The following is a 21,156-nucleotide window of genomic DNA, read 5'->3' on the forward strand; positions in this document are numbered from 1 at the left end:
AAGAAGGGAATCATGCATAACTCCGACCACCTGGGTATCTAAGTAAAGCCCGATTCATGCTGGTGACACTCGCCCGAAAACCTCCCAGACCCCCCTTTCCCAGACACCCCGCCTTAGATGCTAGCAAGCCCGGCGGCGGCAGAGAATCGCTGCGCCCGCCTGCGCACCCGAGGGCTCCGCCCAGCCCTCCCAATAGGCGGGAATCCGCTACGTTCCCGAAGCCGCCCCTGAAACTTTGGGGGGGCGGGGTGGGGGGGGAAGGGGCGGGAACGAGGCGCGTCGTAAAAGGTCGTGGTGGAACTTCCCTAAGGTCTGGACACCTGGCACTTTACGGTGCCAGGCGCTGCTGACCCCGGAGATGTCGGCTGCGTGTGGGGTGGATCCCCTGGGTCCTCCCAGCAGCTTTGCGAAGCGGGTGCTGGTGACCGGGGGCGCTGGTTTCATGTAGGTAACGGCGTCGCTGGCCGAGTCGTGGCCCCCCAGAAACCCCAGCCTTTTCCTGCGGCTCTGCGTGCTCTTGGCAGCTTGGGACCAGCTTTGGGTGTGTGAGACGGGGACAGTCTTAGTGCATGACCGGTATCTGCCTGCCTTCTCCCCGCTCCTGGCCTGCGAGGACCTGGTTCCTTTGAAACTGCGGCTTCTTTAAAACGCCTTCCTCCCCAGGCAGAGGGGCGGGGTACCCCGCCCTCCTACCTGGCCCGAGGTGCACCTGTCGCTCTTCTGGGTGCGCCCGTAATTGCAGTAAGCTTCTCGCCAGGTGCTTCAACCCTCCGGACCCCCCTCCCCTCCAATACACAGGTCTTGTCGCCAAAAAAATAAATTTTTGTAATGTGATAGGACATTTATTTATTCAACTGACTTAAAAATTCTCTGTTGGTACTAAAGAGGTTTGCTGCCTCTTTCCCTCGCACCCACAATCAACAAGTCCTCTCTCGGCTACTTCCAAATTAGCCTCAAGGCCTCTTCTCCCCCCCTGCCCCTTGCACCCAGCCCATGGTACTTTCTTCCTTTGCCTGGACGACTGCTGTAGCCTCCTGATTGGTCACAATGCTTCCACGTCTGTTTCTCACAAGTCAGTGTTTATTAAGTAAGCGTGCACAACTTTTACTCCGATGATTCCTATCAGATTTAGAATAAAAGCCAGACTCTCTCCCCTATCTAGAAGACTCTCACATGTCCAAGCATTACTTTTCCACTCTGATCTCCTGCCAGTCTGCCCCTAGCGTTTCTGCGCCGGCCACACTTGCCTCTTGCCTTCCCTGAAACACAGGAGGCTCCTTCCTCCTTTCTTGAGGCCTCTGCCCTTGCTTCCCCTTTGCTTAGGCTGTTTGCATCACTCAGTTCAGCTGTTTCCTCAGACGCCACCTCCTCAGGCCTTCCCTGACCACCCTATCTCAAATAAAATAGCCCCTCCCAACTAACACACTTACCACGCCCCGAAATGGTATTACGAATTGTGTTTATTATTATGTATCATTTATTGCTTGCATCCCTACTTCAGAATGTAAACAGAATGAGGGCAGAAACTGCTGCTCTCTTAGCACCCGGAAGAATGCTCATTTTATAAAGGTCTTCAGTAATTGTTGAATGGATGAGTGCATAAGCGCAAACAAGAAACACTCCCAATGCCTCGTGGAAGAAGAGGGACATGGGACTCTTTCTCCCAAGCCTATTAGCACATTAAATCTTCTCTTCTGAGCTGAAAGTGACTTGAGAAGGGTACCAGGAGGCAAGGTTCACGTAATGAGAACAGGAGTGTGGACATGAAAGGATGGTACCGGTGTGAGAGTGCTGGTCCTGGAAGGGTATTTCTAGAAAATGCTATGAAAGGGCTGTTAAGTACAAACTCTGAATGCAACATTTGGTCGAGGGCTGCCCTTGTTCCTGCCCGTGTTTGGTGTGTATGATAAAATCTGGTGGATCATCTCACTGAGATATGCCTCTGGTTCCACTTCAGGGTCCTCTGAAACCCAGGAGCCACTGTGGATATCTAACTCAGATGGTTTCAGCTAAACTTGGAAACCTAGGTTTAGTCTAGGACCCCCCGCCCCCCGTTTACATCATCAAATTCTGTACTAAGAGATAGCAATTGCAGTAGGATTACATTGAGCATAGACAACTCCTATGCTCATACTAACTTAATGTTTATATAATTATACCTACAGTCTCTGAAAAGACTCATTATAGTCCATTTGCACTGACCACCAACCATTGTATTTATCATCCTGCTTTACTCCCATACTCAAAGCATGCATGGACAGATCACTTGTTTAAACTAATTTTTTCTTATACCCAGGACCAGTAAATTGTCTTCTCCATAGCGTAAAGGGAATATAAGGCTTTGTATATTGATATTATTGACAAGGTTAGTGTGTGTATATTCAGTGTAGCTATATTTCTTGTAAAAATGTAAAGGTATCTTTCATTTGTTGCCTAATACTTGATAGCTTAGAGCAGTGGTCGGCAAACTGCGGCTCGAGAGCCACATGTGGCTCTTTGGCCCCTTGAGTGTGGCTCTTCCTAAGCCTTAGGAGTACCCTAATTAAGTTAATAACAATGTACCTACCCATATAGTTTAAGTTTAAAAAATTTGGCTCTCAAAAGAAATTTCAGTCGTTGTACTGTGGATATTTGGCTCTGTTGACTAATGAGTTTGCCGACCACTGGCTTAGAGTAACATTAAAGAATTTATGGAAAAGGTGAAGTTTTCTACTAACAACATATACTTTTTTCTTATAGTGCATCACATGTGATTGTCTCTTTAGTGGAAGATTATCCAAACTATATGATCATAAATCTAGACAAGGTGAGTTTTATAAAAATGAGTTCATGCACTGAAACTTATTTATATTTTTTAAAATGTTAGAATTTTGCCATGCTAATAATTTCATTTTTTTATCACTTTAGTAACTTAGGGGCCTATAGTTATGTGTTCATGCTATATTTAATCTTAGTAATAAAGTCCTTTGAAACTTTTTCATTTATTATGATAGCCTATAAAGTAAAGGTTTTAAGAGCAGTATTTTTACCCCCCAAAAATCTTCACCCTAAACTCAATATTTAGTGTAATTTTGTGATTATTAACCTTTTTCTGAATTGGAATATTATGATTATTTGATTTTATAATTTGATTTTATAACTGTCACCTCATGGAAAACTGTATATTTAGTTTTTAAATTAAAATGTAATTAATTTAATTTTGTGAATTTTTTAATAATAGTCGGACTCTCCCTAGAGAATCTGAAACCATGATTGGTAATCACTAATTTTTAAAAAAATTCATTTCAGAGAGGAAGGGAGAGGGAGAGGGAGAGAGAAACATCAATGATGGAAGAGAATCACTGATCGGCAGCATCCTGCCTGCCCCACACTGGGGATTAAGCCCGCAGCCCGGGCAGGTGCCCCACCCGGGAACCGAGCCCTGATCACCCGTTTCATAGGTCGACACTCAACCACTGAGCCACACCTGCTGGGCAGAGGAAATACCATGATTACGGAATTTTTTACTTTAAACACAAGATGCAGTTACTTACCTTCATTTCACAAAATGTAATAAGAAAAATATGTAGTCAAAGAATAATCCATAAGTCCTAGAAATTTTTACCTGCCTTGCTTTCATAGTAATTTGTTCCCCCTTCTCTATACCAATTTACCAGCAGTTAACTCAGAAAAAGTGTAATGAGCTATAATATGTGTAACACAGGTGTAATTCTTCTCAATCACTAATTCCTTTCAGTAAGGAATAGTAAACTTTTCTAGCCACCAGAGGCTGGAGGCAAATCTGGGCAGGAAAATTTTTTAAAGGAGAGGTTTATAACAAGTAATTTTATTGTGTGTGTATGTGTGTTTTGAAACGATAACGAAATTACGTTTTTGTTTTTTACTTTTAAGATATTAGAAACTTTTAAAAATACAAAAAGCAAACACTTTAAGAACATATGTTCTTGTATTATAATCAGAACATCTATAGTCTTTAAAATAAATTGATATTTTATAGGAAAAGCTCTTATCACTTTTTGTATTGTTTCTCTACCCTTCTTTCTCTTACTTATTATAAGCTGGATTACTGCGCAAGTTTGAAGAATCTTGAAACCATTTCTAACAAACAAAACTACAAATTTATACAGGTATGAAAGTTTCTTGTAATTATATAATTATTATAGATTGCCTCTTTACTTATTCAGACATTATATCTTCCTTCTTCACACACTTGTGTAATATGGGCTTAGAAAACATGCTAATTTAAGACCATTTAGTTTCCAGAAGTACCACATGCTATGGAGAATACTACTTTTGGATTGACACGATATATAAAGTTACATGTGATTTTCGGTGAACTTACATGGTTTGTGACTTTTAGGTCCTCACTATCTTTCTTAATAAGGCCTTGCTGGCATTTAAGAAGATTGGGGTGTTGCACAGGCCAGCCAATAGCCAAAAAGCCCACCATACAGCCCATTGGATAGTCTTCTTCCATGAAAGTTGATTGATTGGCTCTGGGAGACTGATTCTTACAAGTCACTCTTAAAAGAGTCCAAAGTATAAACCAGAGAACCAGGTCATTAATTTGCAAAGGCAAATTTTAATGTCAAATGCAACTCGTTATCCTATGGTTTATGTGGGGTTTTTTTAAAAAATATATTTTATTGATTTTTTACAGAGAGGAAGGGAGAGGGATAGAGAGTTAGAAACATTGATGAGAAAGAAACATCGATCAGCTGCCTCCTGCACACCCCCTACTGGGGATGTGCCTGCAACGAAGGTACATGCCCTTGACCAGAATTGAACCTGGAACCCTTCAATCCGCAGGCCAACGCTCTATCCACTGAGCCAAACCGGTTAGGGCTATGTGGGTTTTTTTTTTTAGTGATTCTAGAAACTCTATTTTTAACCACATTTCATGATTCTGTTCTTCTGTATGAAAGTGTTTTCTTCAGTCACCAAAGAATTATTGAGAATACATATTTTTATTTTATTTTTTTATTTTTTAAAATCTTTTTACTAGAGGCCTGGTGCACAAAGTTCATGCACTCCAGGGGTGCGGGGGAGGTCCCTCAGCCTGGCCTGTGCCCTCTCGCAGTCCAGGAGCCCTCTGGGGATGTCCAACTGGGCATAAGCCGTCAGTTGGACATCCTTAGTGCTGCTGCGGATGTGGGAGAGGCTCCTGCCACCATCGCTGTGCTCACCAGCCATGAGCCTGGCCTCTGGCTGAGCGGCGGTCCCCCTATGGGAGTGCACTGACCACCAGGGGACAGCTCCTGCGTTGAGCATCTGCCCCCTGGTGGTCAGTGTGTGTCATAGCGATCGGTTGTTCCACTTAAGTTGATTTGCATATTAGCCTTTTATTATATAGGATTGATTTCAGAGAGGAAGGGAGAGGGAGAGAGGGATAGAAACATCAATGATGAGAATCATTGATTGGCTGTCTCCTGCATGTCCCCTACTGGGGATCGAACCTGAATCGAACTCAGGACCCTTCAGCCACAGGCCCACACTATCCACTGAGCCAAATCAGCTAGGGTGAGAAAACATATTTTTAGAACTAACTACACATCAGAAGTACTCTTACATTTACTTAGTTGTGATTAAGTACATTTTTCAAAATGTCATTCCAATTGTAATAATTACTTTAAATATATTTCAATAATGGTGATCTCGAACTTTTGAAAATATGTTTAAAATTTGTCCTGTTAATATAGTGACCTTAGGTTGGCAAGAATGTTATGGAAAAAACCTAGTACAGTCCTCAGTAGTAGTTGGTGCTCAATAAAATATTATTTTAGACATTTATTTGAAAAAATATTTTTTAATTGAATATTTTATATCCTAGGATGCTGAAAAAAAATACATCATTCATTACTGTACTTACTTGACCTCTCAGTTAAATTTTAAGCTGTTCTCTATTAAACTGGGGAGGGGAGAATGAATTCTTCTCTTATCATTTTGTTGTTGTTCATATAGTAAAATGGTTTTTACAAATGAGGATGCTAAATGAAACTTAGTTTTTTCATGTTTGCTTTTATATAGGGTGACATATGTGATTCTCACTTTGTGAAACTGCTTTTTGAAACAGAGAAAATAGATATAGTACTACACTTTGCTGCACAAACACATGTAGGTAAGCATTGTTTTATGTTACAGTTATGAGGGGCAAATTATCTTTTCCAGTGGCTGATTAGCCTAAATCAGTGATGGCGAACCTTTTGAGCTTGGCGTGTCAGCATTTTGAAAAACCCTAACTTAACTCTGGTACTGTGTCACATATAGAAATTTTTTGATATTTGCAACCATAGTAAAACAAAGACTTATATTTTTGATATTTATTTTATATATTTAAATGCCATTTAACAAAGAAAAATCAACCAAAAAAATGAGTTCGCGTGTCACCTCTGACACGCGTGTCATAGCCTAAATCAAAGTCCAGTAATGGGGTTGAACAAGTAGGTACTTAGTATGTGTCCTTGAGCAAGCATATACCATGCTCTACTAGAAACACAAGCCAGGGGTCACTCTGTCATCAAGGTAATTGGTGCTTTTTAGGTCACTTTTTTTTTTTTTTTTTTAGTGTAGATTGAAATGTAAGCTTGAATGTTATCTTAAAAATATGAGTTTAACCAAAGTCAGCATAGTGATTACTTTTGGGGAGATGGACATTCAAACTGTATTTTTTAAATAATATTTGCATTGATTTTTTTAGAGAGAGAGAGAGAGAGAGAGAGAGAGAAACATTGATATGAGATAGAAACATCAATCAGCTGCCTCCAGCACACTCCCTGAATGGGGATCGAACCCGAAACCTGAGTCTGTGCCCTGACCAGGAATTGAACTGGCGACCTTTTGGTGCACAGGATGGTGCTCAACCAACTGAGCCACACTGGCCAGGGCTCTATGAGTTTTTAATTTGGATTTTTCTTAATCAGGTTGAGCATCTTAAGCTTCAGGACCTTTGTATTTATTGTCCAAACTATTTATGTCTCTTCCCCATTTTACCATAGGGTTGTTATTTTTTATAACTTCTTTATAGATTGAATATATTAACCCTTTATTTCTGATAAGTTTAAATATTTTCCCAGTTTGTCATTTGTCTTTTTAATTTGTAGATTTTTCTGTTGTTGTTTTTTTAACCATGCAAAAATTTTTATGTAGTCAAATTTATCAATTTCTTTTGCTTCTGTATTGTGAGCCATAGTTAGGAAAGCTCCCTTCATTCCCAGGTTATAGAGAATTGATTATTTAAAAGTGAATCCTATATAATAAAAGCCTAATATGCTAAGTGTCCGATCGTCAGGTTGGCCATTCAACCAATCAAAGCGTAATATGCTAATGATAGGCTAAGGCCCCTCAACCCTCGCTGTGATGTGCACTGACCACCAGGGGGCAGACGCTGCAACCAGTAGGTTAGTTTGCTGCTGAGATCTGGCCGATCAGGACTGAGCGAGATGGGCCAGACACACCCTGGAACCCTCCCGCGGTCCGTCCCCGGCTGGCCAACCTCCCATGTCCCTCCCTGGCCCCGATCATGCACCATTAGGGTCCCTCGGCCTAGTCTGCGCCCTCTCGCAATCTGGGCTGAGGGACCCCATCCCCTCTAAGTGCATGAATTTCGTGCACCGGGCCTCTAGTTTATGTATTATAAAATAATTTGTCCAATAGTTGTTGTTTTCAGCAATAACATGTTGAGCTGAAAAGCCCAGCCCTCTACCTTCAACATGAAATTTCAAAAAAATTTTAAATTTAAAAATATTTTAAATTTAGATGTATTATTTATTTATTTTTCTTATGGAATTAAAAGTTTCCTACAAATCTAACACTGATGGTTTTCTAGGCTCTAAGAATGTACACGTACGATGTAATTTAGGCTTAAAGAATCATAATAGTCATGTGTTTTATGTTATTTTTAAAACTATTGCATTTGTAGTGACTGAAGAGAAGTGAATAGAGTTTCCTTAAACTTGAGTCTACCATTTGGTATTTATTTTATCCCTTGGATGGAATTGTTCTTGCTTTCTCTCTTTTCTTTAGATCTTTCATTTGTACGTGCCTTTGAGTTTACATATGTTAATGTTTATGGCACTCACGTTTTGGTAAGTGCTGCTCATGAAGCCAGAGTGGAGAAATTTATTTACGTCAGCACAGATGAAGTATACGGAGGGAGTCTTGATAAGGTAAACTTAGAAAATATATATTTCATCTACTTACCATGGACCTTGCAACAAACCTTAAATATTAAGACTTTCTCTGGGCTTTTTTCAGCCTCTGATTATACATTACCTGTGGGACTCTCCAGTTGTCATTCCATTGTGCCTCTGTTCAAATCAAATAATGCCAGTCCAAAGGCAACAACAATACTCACAGAAGAGATGTAAATGTAATATGACTGACAATGTTTTACAAGAGAACAGCAGATTTCATCTTTTTGTCCAGTCTTATTTGCATGATGAGTGTTATTTGCATCAGCTAGAGCATGTGTAAATTAGGCTACAGCATGCTGCCTGTTCACTCAGGAAAGCACCCTGGGATGTCAAGGAGTGAGTGTGAAATTATTGTAGAAACTGGAATCTGCTCTCCTTTGTAAATCATATGTAAATGCCATACTTTTAATACAAAAAATGGCTCCATTTTCCAGTCTATTTTTTTTCATAGTCAGTAATGACCTCATTCTGTTTTATTTTGTTTTTACCAAAACACATGTGAGTGGAAAAAAATCGGGTAGTTTGGAAAAACTTATAGTGAGAAAAAGCAGACCCTAACTCAGTGATGGCGAACCTTTTGAGCTCGGCATGTCAGCATTTTGAAAAACCCTAACTTAACTCTGGTGCTGTGTCACATATAGAAATTTTTTGATATTTGCTACCATAGTAAAACCAAGACTTATATTTTTGATATTTATTTTATATATTTAAATGCCATTTAACAAAGAAAAATCAACCAAAAAAATGAGTTTGCGTGTCACCTCTGACACGCGTGTCATAGGTTCGCCATCACTGCCCTAACCACTTTTCAATCCACAACCTCACCTCTGAGAAGCAACCATTTTCATTTCTCCTTGCATTTTTTATAAGCTGAACTTCTTCCTCCTTGCACCTTGTCACCCTACATCTGATGTGACACAGTAGCCAGAATAATTTTTTAAATGTAAGATCATGACATTACTACTCTGCTCAAGGTCAGTTAATGGTTTGATGTTGGCCTTCAAGGTTCCACATAGTCTGGCCTCCCTCTAGCTCTCCAACCTCATCTCCCATTTCTCTCCCGTCTCACGAAGCTCCTTGTAGTTCCCTTGAACACACTTCTGTCTCAGGGCCTTTGCACTTGCTGTTCTGCCTCTTGCCTCATTGGGTGGTTGTGAACTTAAAATAAGTTACTACATTAAAGTGCTCAGAGAAATGCTTGGCACGTAGTTGGGGTTCATTAATGTCTTTTTTAATGTAGTGATTAACATTTCAAGTTTGTAATATGTTTTCTGATTTCTCTACTTAGAAAGTATGCATAGTACTTTTTAAAAGAAATTTATCTTTTTAAAATTAGGAATTTGATGAATCTTCACCCAAACAACCAACAAATCCGTATGCATCATCTAAGGCAGAGGCTGAGTGTTTTGTACAATCTTACTGGGAACAATATAAAGTAAGAACTTTAATTTAAATTTTAATTTAAAACTCTTGAATCATTTTTCTTTGGACTTAGATGTTAAAACATCAAGTTAGCATTAGCAATATTTCATTTCTAGGGTAGAAGATATGTAGTGAGAAAAGTTACATATTAAGGAATTTAAAAAAACTGATTTTCTATAGCGTGTGGACAATGTAGGACCTACTTCTTGTTTAGTTCATCTTTTAAAGGAATGATTTGTATGGTGTTTTTTTCTTACTTCAGTAATAGGTAGAGTATTACAGCTAAAGTGGAAAGCCCTGTTCCCAGGAATCCTGGGAGTGAAGGAAGAGAGAGGGAGGGCAGATTCGATTACTGCCTTTGTGCTCCTCTCTGCACAGTTCACCTCTCGTGGCTCCTCGTGAATAGGAGGCCGAGTTCCCCGGTGGCTCTGACAGTGTCAGCGGGGAGCCTTACCCAGTATGAATTGTCAGCTCGAACCCCCTACATTTGGCTTCCCACTGATCTGTGGGAGTATTTAGGGCCTGGGCCAGAAAGGCAAGGCAAGGAATGACTTAACATTCTCTTACCTTTTGTGTTCCAGTAGCATTGGTCCTTTTCCCTTTCCTGGTAGGTTCTTTATTTGTAAGGGTTGGTACAGCAGAGAAAGCTTTGAAGTATAACATCTAACCAAACCTAGAGGTGGTCTCTGAAATAATCAGGTGGAAATTTCCTTCATTTTCTTCTGTCAAACTTACAAACCTGTCTTCATCTATACTTGTCCTCCCCTTGTCCCAATAAAGAAAAAATTCCTCTTGAAACGTCTGCCTTTATCTGAATCCCATCCTCTCCCGTCTTTTCAGGAGTCTTACATTAGAAAAAAATCCCTTCGCTCTGTCCTCAAGGTGTGTGGAATTATTTAGCCAAAAGTGCCATATTTTAAAGCTGCTTAACTTTAGATAATTATTATTTTGGACCTTTCCATGATCTTACTGTCCAATACTCTTTAAGTTTCCAGTTGTCATCACAAGAAGCAGTAATGTTTATGGACCACATCAGTATCCAGAAAAGGTACATTTTATTTCTAAATTCAGAGTGTTTTAGTGATTGTAACTTATAATAACCTCTCTTCAGTTATTCGTTCAACATTTATGTTGTAATGATACGTAATTTATAGATGCTATATAGGCCACATGCAGATCTCTGGTTTAGAGTTGGAAGACTTGAGCTTAAGTCTTGACCTTACATTCATCAGCTGGCATGACCTTGGGCCCTTTGAGCATCATCTTTCGATTGAGGAGTAAGGATAACATTAGAAAGGATTTTGAGGAACCCAGTGAGATGATACACGTGAAAATGCCTTGCACTTTGCAGGATTCCCAAGCACTGGTGTCACGCTGCAGTTTAGACTCCTGGTTTGCAGTAAGACCAGTACGTCAGGCTATCCATGAATGTAAAAACTAGTTAGAGAGTGATGGGGGGAGCTTGTTCAGAAATTGATCTGAGACTCCACAGCGACGGGATGTCAGTATGGGAGAAAGCATCTCCAGTGGGCAGAGACACCATAGAAATCAGCCATGCTGGTGCCAAGAATCCTGAACTGGAAATGCTGACTTCAGAGTGCATTTTGGAAAGCAGGACTCCAAAGTCCAGGAGATTTAAAGAGACAGATGGTGCTGTACACTCATATTTGCCCAGTGAAGGCAAGAGGGAGTACTTTGCGTATGGTAGAGCTTTGGCAAATCTGTTTTATTCAAGTTTTAGGTAACCTCTGCGCTTAAAGTGTTCCCCAGAGAGACTGTGCACTTGAGGCCTTTGGAGAACATTGTTTGTTTCCTGCTACTGTATGAAATCCCCAAATAGGTCACATTAGTGTCTTTGTCCTTTGATGCAATTCTGTCTATAGCACTTCCAGAGAGTGCAGTGTGTGGCCCCTGAGGATGGCTGGGGGATAGGACAACTAAGGCTTGGTCCCTGTCCTCAGAGTAATATTTGGAGTGAACTGAGATAAGGGCTGGAGGGAGCTAAGAGACCTGATAAAAAATAAAGGGGGGGGAAATAAATTTATCTTGCAGTCATCTGGTTAACTGTTCTCCAACTCCTCTTTATTGTGGCAGGCCTGAATGTCTTCCAGAAAGTAGTACAAGTAGTGAATAAAGAAATGTAGTCAGACCCTGCTGGTGTGGCTCAGTGGCTGAGCGTTGACCTATGAACCAGGAGATCAAGGTTTAATTCCCAGTCAGGGCACATATCTGGGTTGTGGGTTTGATCCCCAGTAGGGCACATGCAGGAGGTAGCCGATTCTCTCATCATTGATGTTTCTATCGCTCTCTCCCTCTTCTTTTCTCTCTGAAATCAATAAAGAAAAAATATAGTCAGCCCTAGCTGAGTAGCTCAGTTGGTTAGAGCATCATCCTGATACATCAGGGATTGCAGGTTCAGTCCCCTGACAGGGCACATACAAGAGTCAACCAATGAATGCATAAATAAATGGAACAACAAGTTGATGTTTAAAAAAGAAATGTAGTCAAATATAGTTAATGCCTGTGTGATTGGTTCTGTACCATTAAGCCCAATTTTAAGTAACTATGCTCCCTCTTGTCCTAAATTTAGAGCAAGTTTTTCACTTCCCAGCTGGTTGCATTAATCTGTTTGTCCAAAGGAAAGGGCCTTATCATGATCTGCTGGTGTTAATATCTACTCTGCTTAAGTTTTGGAGTATCTTTAACAGGTTTATTATAAAATTAGTAGTTTATCTCACCTTGTTTAACATAAGTTTACTTTGAATCCAAGGCTCTGGAATGTACTTTTTTATTAATTTCACAAGCACTTATTGAGAAGGTGTTATATATAAAGCAATTGCTCTTATACAGTCAACACAATAGTGAGTTTTGTGATGAAAAAGCAAATTGTTCATGAAGACTTTCTGAAATTTTCCACTTTTTATAATATTATCTTATTTTCATATTTTTCTAGGAGATAACCTGTTTTTGTGAAATAGGAAGCTGTCTTAGAGTTCTTTTACTTATTGAAATTGTGATAGGTTTTTCTTGAACTCTGATAATAATTGGAGTGCATCTATATGTGTATTTCTTTTTTAAAAAATATGTTTTTATTGATTTTAGAGAGAGAGGAAGGGAGAGGGAGAGAGAGAAATTGAAACATTGATGGGAGAGAAACATAGATCAGCTGCCTCCCACATGCCCCATACTGGGGAATGAGCCCACAACTGGGCCTGTGCCCCAACCAACGACCTCTTGGTGCATGGGTCGACGATGCTCAACCACTGAGCCACATCGGCTGGGCTATATGTATATTTCTTAACAATAATATGATGAGCTTAGATTCATATTGATGAGTAAATTTCCAAAGTCTAAAGTGATATTTAAATATTCTTTTAGGTTATTCCAAAATTTATTTCTTTACTACAACACAACAGGAAATGGTATGTTACTATTTACCTTTGTACCCATATGCTTTTCTGAAATGTTTTGGAATTTCTTCTACATTTAGTCAATAGTTCTTTAAAAAATAAGTATAATTTGTAATTCATCTTTATAATTTATTTACTAAGATCATTTCAGTTCTTAAGTGAAGGAACTAAGCAAAATACAAAAACAAAAATACAACAACTCATAGACACACAACAGTATGGTTATTACTAGAGGGAAAGAGGTTGGGGGGGGTAGAAAGGCGGAAAGGGGAATAAATGGTGACAGAGGGAAAAAATTCAGTTCTAAAATGATTTATCCTGGAACTTTCAGTTATTGCATAAAATTTGACATCTATCTGTATATAACTTTACTTTTTGAAAGGATTTATTTAATTCATAAAACTGTAGATATTTCTTCAAAATAAATTTATGATATACAATTGATGAATAAATATTTCTCAGAGGGTCACATATATTTGCCACTTTTCTACTGACTACCCTCAGGAGGTTTGAAGATCATTTAAGAACTATGGATAAAATTTATAAAAGTTGTGAAATTTTGTGTTTTCAGTAAAAGATTTCTAGGATCGCATTGGGAATTGGCTTTTCTGGAGTTGTGCTCAGTTGTTGCCTTACTTTGGTTTGGAAGAGCTTACTTTTTTACATTTTATGATTTCCTTTTATTTAATCTTTTTAGCTGCATTCATGGATCAGGGCTCCAAAAGAGAAATTTTCTTTATGCTACTGATGTAGTAGAAGCATTTCTCACTGTCCTAAAAAAGGGGAAGCCAGGTGAAATTTATAACATTGGAACCAATTTTGAAATGTCAATTCTCCAGCTTGCCAAAGAACTAATACAACTGGTACGTATATGTTGTGAAAGGGTAGTGTTTTCAAAATTTAGTGATAGCAATGACTAATTTAGTCAAAATCAACAACTTACAGTTTATTCAATTGAAAGGTTAATAAATAATACATAAAATTTATAATTATATATACAGTGGGGCCTTGACTTATGAGTTTAATTCGTTCCTTGACGGAGCTCGTAACTCAAATTACTTGTATGTGAAATCAATTTTCACCATTACAATGAATTGAAGGCTGGGCTGATGTTGTGGTGTTCACTGTGACGTTCGCTGCGCCAACTAGCGGTGGGGTATCTGAAGCTGGCTGGTAACCCGAATTTTAGCTCACAACTCAAAGCAAAAAATTGGCCTAGAGACGGCTCGTATCTCGAAAAACTTGTTAGTCGGGACACTCGTAAGTCAAGGCCTACTGTACCAGCAATTTTTGACCAGAGTGCTGCAAGAATTTTTAAAACATATAATAATACCTAACTATTTAGTCAGGGGCACTGACCTCTTTTCAGAGCATGAAATTGTAAAAAAAAAAAAAAAAGACAACAGCCAACACAACAATTGCCATCTGGTGTGAATGAATAAAAATAATATCTATTTTTTTGTCAGATCAGCAAGAAATATACTTTTGGTGTGCCACAGATTTTAGTAATTAGTTTATGTGCCATGAGATGTAAAAGGTTGACAGTCACTGATGTTTACTATCTATACACTAAGATGTGTCCTTTGAAATTATATCATTCAATTAGTAACAGTTTTTCGGGGGAAAAATCCTAATATATTAAATCTACCTACCCAATAAAAGATATACCTCAATTTTAGAAATAAAAACCTTTAAGTCTTAGAATAAAGGAACAATGATATGTAAGTAATTATGGTTATGAGTGTCTGTATGTATTTGTGAACATCAATGATAAATCTCAGAATTCAGTGGAAAGGAGGACTGAGTGTATTGAAAAACTGTTGTTTTCCTCTGCACTATTCTCAGAATTCTTTGTATTCCTAACGTGTGGGTTTCCCACACCGAACAATTGTCATTTACCGTCTGGGTGTTCTACAATTTAACTCAATTCTGATGGTTTCTATCTGGAGATAGTATCAGATCCCGCAGGTTAACGAATCAGTCCCACAAGACTGTCCTCAGTTCAGATGCCATTTGTAAGACTTGGCTGTCACCTGTGCTTCTGACCAACCAGCTATAAGTTGGAGGTAATTTGCTAGAGTGGCTCACAGAACTCAGGAAGCAGTTTACTTTCTAGATCACTGGTCTTTTACACAGGCTGTAGCTCAGGAACAGCCAGTGGAGGAGACACATAGGGCAAGGTGTGAGGGAAGGGCGTGGAGTATCCATGCTCTCTCTGGGCATGCCCCTCTCCTAGCACCTCCATGTGTTAGCAGGCTAGAAACTCCAAACCCTGTCTTTTTGTGTGTGTGTGTGTTTTTGTGTGTGTGTGTTTTTTTAATGGAGGCTTCATTAAGTAGGCATGATTGATTAACACATTGGTGATTAATTCAACCTCAAGCACTTCTTCCCCTTCCTCTCCCAGGTGTGTGGGGAGAGGGGGCTGAGTTCTATCCCTCTAATCACCTGGTTGGTTCTCCTGGCAGCCAGCCCCCATCCTTAGGAGCTTCCCCAAGATCAGTTACTAACATAAACTCTGATGCAATTGAAAAGGGCTTATTATAAATAGCAAAAGACACCTTTATCTCTTATTATTTAGGAAATTCCAAGTATTTCAGGAGCTCCGTGACAGGAACAGGGTTGACTATCAAACGTATATTTCTTATTTAAATCACAATATCACAATGAGTAATAACCAAAAGCCAAAAATTTTTATTTTCTGCGATAGTATACAATATGTATTCTTTCTGAGCTTCAGGTAGAGATTGGGTTATAACGTACAGAAAGTTACTAAAATGCTGTTCATCTTAGTTGTCTCTCCTGCTTTCAGGAAGTTGTTTTCCTTGTCTTTTGAATCCTCTATTGAAAACCATTCTTATTCTCTGGTCTCATTTTATAATTTGACTTAAAAGCCCTTTCCGTTTTGACAGATCAAAGAGACCAATTCAGAGTCTGAAATGGAAAACTGGGTTGATTATGTTAATGATAGGTGAGTAACAAGTTAAAACGTTGGGGAAAGATTTGGCATCTTAGGTACTCATAAAATTATAAAATATGTGGACTTAACCAGAAACTAGTTTGTCCATTTTGAGTTTTCTCCATACATGGCTTAGGATGGAGACCTAAAGTGCCTTTAAAATATTTTTAAAATATTTTTTTCTAATTATAAATGTCATAAGAATAAAGTGTAGCATTATTAGTAAAGTTACTGACCTTTTCCAAGACTGAGGTTTCCTTGAGTGTGAAATAGAGAAAATATTATCTTGCTTTTTAAAAAAAATATTTTTATTGATTTCAGAAAGGAAGGGAGAGGGAGATAGAAACATCAATGATGAGAGAGAATCATTGACTGGCTGCCTCCTGCACACCCCCTACTGGGGATCGAACCCACAACCTGGGCATGTGCCCTTGACCAGAATCGAACCCAGTACCCTTCAATCCACAGACCGATGCTCTACCCACTGAGCCAAACAAGCTAGGACTTATCTTGCTTTTTAAAAAGTATTTTAAGGTTCAGTTATAATATAAAGTACCCAGCCCAGGATATGGAACACAAGAGTCCTAATAAGTTTATATGCATTTATTTATTCATCAAACATTTAGGTATGACCCACTGCATTCATACTTAGATTGTGCTGAAATGAGAAGATAAGCCACAGTTAGTGTTAGGCATCTGGGATTATAGATGATTTTAAAAATATATACACTTTATTTTATAAATTTTCTATGGTCATGTCATCAGGGAGAAAATTTTTTTTTTAAATATATTTTATTGGTTTTTCACAGAGAGGAAGGGAGAGGGATAGAGAGTCAGAAACATCGATCAGGTGCCTCCTGCACACTCCCTGCTGGGGATGTGCCCGCAACCAAGGTACATGCCCTTGACTGGAATTGAACCTGGGACCCTTGAGTCTGCAGGCCGACACTCTATCCACTGAGCGAACCCGTTAGGGCAGGGAGAAAATTTTTAAGAAAAAAATTTGAATTATGGTGAAGATGCATGGACACCCATTATTTTTCTTAGTATTCAGATTTGTAAATATATTTCCACAGTGTCATTTTAAATCTGTTTTGTTTTCCAAGACCCATCAATGACATGAGATATCCAATGAAATCAGAAAAAATACATGGCTTAGGATGGAGACCTAAAGTGCCTTGGAAAGAAGGAATAAAGAAAACAAGTATGTTATGAATTGCTCATTTGAGGGATGAAGGTTGAGAAAAATTTAAAGAAAAAGTGGTTTCTTTTTAGAACACTACAAATTCAGTAGAATATTGCGATGAATCATTTTTACTTTTCAAATTGTTACATTTAATATATGTCTAGCAATAGTACTATATTTCCTAAGCATCTTGAATTTCATAGACTAACTTCTGATCAGTCTCCCTATATCTTTTTAGCAGTTATCAGCTACTTAATTTCATTGTTTCTCAGGTACACAATTTTTTACTTTTTTTCATGTCCTTAAAAGTTATGTGTTTTTACAGCCATTAGCATCTTAAAATTATCATTGCAATGTTTTTCTTTCTTAGTGGTATTTAAAATAATGGTCTATCTTAAGATAAGTGTCATTTTAGATTTGATGAAATATAGATACTTACAGTCTTCAAGTGTCTTAAGTCTTTTTTTAAATGAATAAATGAATATGTTTTTATTGATTTCAGAGAGGAAGGGAGAGAGAGAGAGAGATAGAAACTTCAGTGATGAGAATCATTGATCGGCTGCCTCCTGCATGCCCCCTACTGGGGAACGAGCCCACTACCTGGGCATTTGCTCTTGACTGGAATCGAACCTGGGACCCTTAGGTCTTCAGGCCGACGCTCTATCCAGTGAGTCAAAGGGCAAGTGTCTTGAGTCTTTTTATATTGAAACAAACAAATAGGAAGCAAGTTGAATATGTATAGAAATATCTATTAAAATAGATATATATAAAGTCTGTGTATATATATATTAAAGTTCTATTTATAAATGTACTAATGAGAAAAAATATGTCCAAACATAAATTCTTGATTCAGAGTTTAAAATACAAAATACTTGTGTTAAATTTTAAAAACCAAATTCAAAGCTAATTTATCTTTTTTTAAATTAAAAAACTTTACTGATAGTATAGCAACATAAAATAATTTTGCATAGTAATAGAAGGAAACTCATATCATTTCACTATGCCTGTAATGCATTATTACTACATTTACATGAATAAAATACTACACCTATTTTCTGTAACTTTAAAACTAATGCAAATGATTTATCTCATTTACCCCTGAATTTCTTAAAATCAGAATGTCTTAAACACTTACACCATTAAATTAAACACTGAAGCACTTTTGAAGTTAAAAAGAAAAAAATAGTTGATTCTTAAATCTGAATTTTCGTTGATGAAATATCTTCTGATTAATGTCAGTTCAAAATCAAATTGTCATGAGGCAGTCCTCATAAGCTGTTGGGCAAGACTTTCCTTACTTAGCAGAACTCAGTAAATTTTGGTTAACTGATGTTTAGTTTTTTAATTTTGATTTTTGTCTTTTTCCCCCCTATCAGTTGAGTGGTACAAAGAAAATTTTGACAACTGGAAGAATGCGGACAAGGCATTAGAACCCTTCCCAGCACAGCCACCGTTTGTGTAGTCAGGACAGTTTTTGGAAAAAGAAGAAAATTATCCTACCTCGACAAGAAATGAAATCAAGTGACCAAATGAAGTGTCTTTTTTCTTTTTCTTTTTTATTTCATGACTTTTTGTATAAAATCCAAACGCCAAATTCCTCAATCTTTAGAAGAGTTTCAGTGTTGGCATAGGATTTAAATATCGAAATTCAGGAAACTTTTCTGAATTAGGAACCAGTAGGCATAGAAGGGCTCCTTCATAGGAGTGGGCAGAAGGAGGCATTGCCTGGTTCTGAGAACAAGGGCAGTGTTAGCTCGGCCGATGACAGCTTTGCTGGCACTGAACTCAGCCAGCCTCCCAGCCTTTTCCGGACTAGAAAGTCTCTGAAGTTTTCATTTTTAGGCAAGCAGGGTGAGACTTAGGCCCCAACTCATCTTTTTTTTAAGGTATGATATTGTGCTACAATTGCTTTAAAAATGGAACAAAATGGAAGCACTTTTTAACTTTGGATAATTTTGTAACATGAAGTTAAATCTTTTTTAAAAGAAGGACATAGTTTTTATATTTTCAAAGTTAGTCATTGAACTATGTATAAGTAACCTTGTATCAGAAATTTTATCATGTTTAAAATGATTTAATTTATAAAATGATCTATATTTTAATGTATTTAATATAGAACATGTTTTTTTTAGTAATGAATGTTTTTATTTCCCTGTAGAAGAATTTTTAAATACTTAATTATGTATTTTTAATTCCTTTAAGATTATTTGAAAATGTAACTGATTGGACATTGTGTTGAGAAAGAGAAAAGAGTCCAAGAGTAAGCCCAGCTGCATCAGTGCATGATTGAGGTTGTTTTCTCTGTGAAGTAGAAAGCAAGGTCATTAGCCCAGAGGTGGTGAGGGAGGGGGAGAGAAATGGAGTGAGGACCTTGAGAATGTGGAGATTGGGGAAAGAGTAAGCACATCCAACATTAGTAAGAGGATTTGCCAGACAGAAATCAAACACAAACTGAGGTTGAACGCTTGTAACTTCAAAATTCTGAGATATGTAAAAATAGTTAGATTGAGCAAGAATTGGGAATAGTATGAATCAGGTCGGGCAGAAGGACTAGTGAGTGAGAGGAACTGAAATGATTCTCCACAGGTCTTGGTTGTGTAGGGAAGAAATGCTTCTTGGAGGTAGCCTGTGGAAAATGGAGATCGGGAGCCAGGTGTAAGGGAGGTTGAGTTGAAAGTTCAGGGAGGCTAGGAAGTTACAGGCAGAAATGGGACCAACTGAGCAATTGTCTGTGGTGGAGTTGGTCATTGAGGGTAGATGACAAAATAAAAACACTTGCTGTATCGTTTGTTCTGTCATTTGTTCTGACATATATTTTTGTGTATACTTTTGTTTTCAGTTTTAATAGACTCACTTTATTGTTCGTCTCATCTCTGAAGATGACCTTGACAGACATTAGGAACATAGCATGAAAAACCAGTTTGTTTGTTTTTAATACAACAAAGTGTTAAAAAAATTAATGCTCCATTTCATGTCACAAGGGAAATGCAAATTAACAGAACAATGAGATACCGCTGCACACCTATTAACCCAAAATCTGGAACACTGACACCAGCAGATGCTGACAAATGATTCCACTTATATGAGGTATATAGAGTAGGCAAATTCACGGACATAGAAGGTAGAGTAGAGGTTAACCAGGGGCTGGGGGCTGGGTGGAGAGGGGAAGAGGGAGTTATTGTTTAATGGGTGCAGAGTTTATTTGGGAAGATGAAAAAGTTCTAAAAGTGATAATGAGGGTAATTGTACAATGTTGTAAATTGTTAATGCTATGAATTATACACTTAAAAATAGTTAAGATATAATTTTTGTTATGTATATTTTATCACAATAATTTAAAAAATATGTTCCCAGACCAACTGCATTGGAACCAGTTGTTAGAATAGCAAATTCCTGGGCCCCATCTCAGACTTGATTGGAATCAGAAACTGTGGGTAGGGCCTACTCATTCTGATGCACCCTATATTTTGAGAACCATTGCTCTATGGGAAATTAGGCTAGAGAGGAATGTGGTGGCCAGCTCATGGAGGCCCTTGTCTGCCGTGAAAACATTCTTGGACTTTATTCTACCAGCAGAGAGCTAACTCAACATTTTACGGTAGAAATTGAAATTGTTAGATTTGTGGGATTTATCGATTTCCTGATTTCAAAAAGAATATTTGTTCATTGCAGAAAGCTTGGAAAACTAAGTAAGTAAAAAAAGAAAATCACCCATGATCTACCACTGGAAGATAACCCCTGTTAACTGTTTAGATGGATGGTCTTCATTTCATTTATTGAAATATATATATATTTCTAAAAGCCAAATATGGAATTATAATGGACATACTGTTCTAGAATCTGCCTTGTTTTAACTTAGAATATACCATGAGTGTTTTTACATGTTATGAGATCTATTGCCATTTTTATTGATAGTATTACATTTCTTTTTTAAAAACATACTGATTTCAGAGAGAGGAAGGAAGAGGGAAAGAGGGATAGAAACATCAA

At 38.1% G+C, this 21,156-nt stretch overlaps 1 protein-coding gene across 2 annotated transcripts; it reads left to right on the plus strand.

Annotated features, from left to right (window-relative positions):
* The first annotated feature begins 270 nt into the window (after window positions 1-270).
* Window positions 271-20,085, plus strand: TGDS (TDP-glucose 4,6-dehydratase). 2 transcript variants are annotated; one of them, XM_006089837.3, is made up of 12 exons: window positions 271-444; window positions 2,740-2,806; window positions 4,059-4,127; window positions 6,028-6,118; window positions 8,023-8,165; window positions 9,529-9,627; window positions 10,603-10,662; window positions 12,993-13,036; window positions 13,722-13,887; window positions 15,934-15,992; window positions 17,087-17,184; window positions 18,543-20,085. In XM_006089837.3, the coding sequence occupies exons 1-12, from the start codon at window positions 359-361 to the stop codon at window positions 18,626-18,628; spliced, it is 1,068 nt and encodes a 355-aa protein (XP_006089899.1). In that variant the 5' UTR covers window positions 271-358; the 3' UTR covers window positions 18,629-20,085. The 2 variants fall into 2 exon arrangements, with proteins under 2 accessions (XP_006089899.1, XP_014312280.1); XM_014456794.2 differs by lacking the exons at window positions 15,934-15,992; window positions 17,087-17,184 and having other exon boundaries at window positions 333-444.
* Window positions 20,086-21,156: the final 1,071 nt, after the last annotated feature.

The sequence above is a fragment of the Myotis lucifugus genome, unplaced genomic scaffold (assembly GCF_000147115.1).
Source record: "Myotis lucifugus unplaced genomic scaffold, Myoluc2.0 scaffold_64, whole genome shotgun sequence".
NCBI classification, from domain to species: Eukaryota; Metazoa; Chordata; class Mammalia; order Chiroptera; family Vespertilionidae; genus Myotis; species Myotis lucifugus.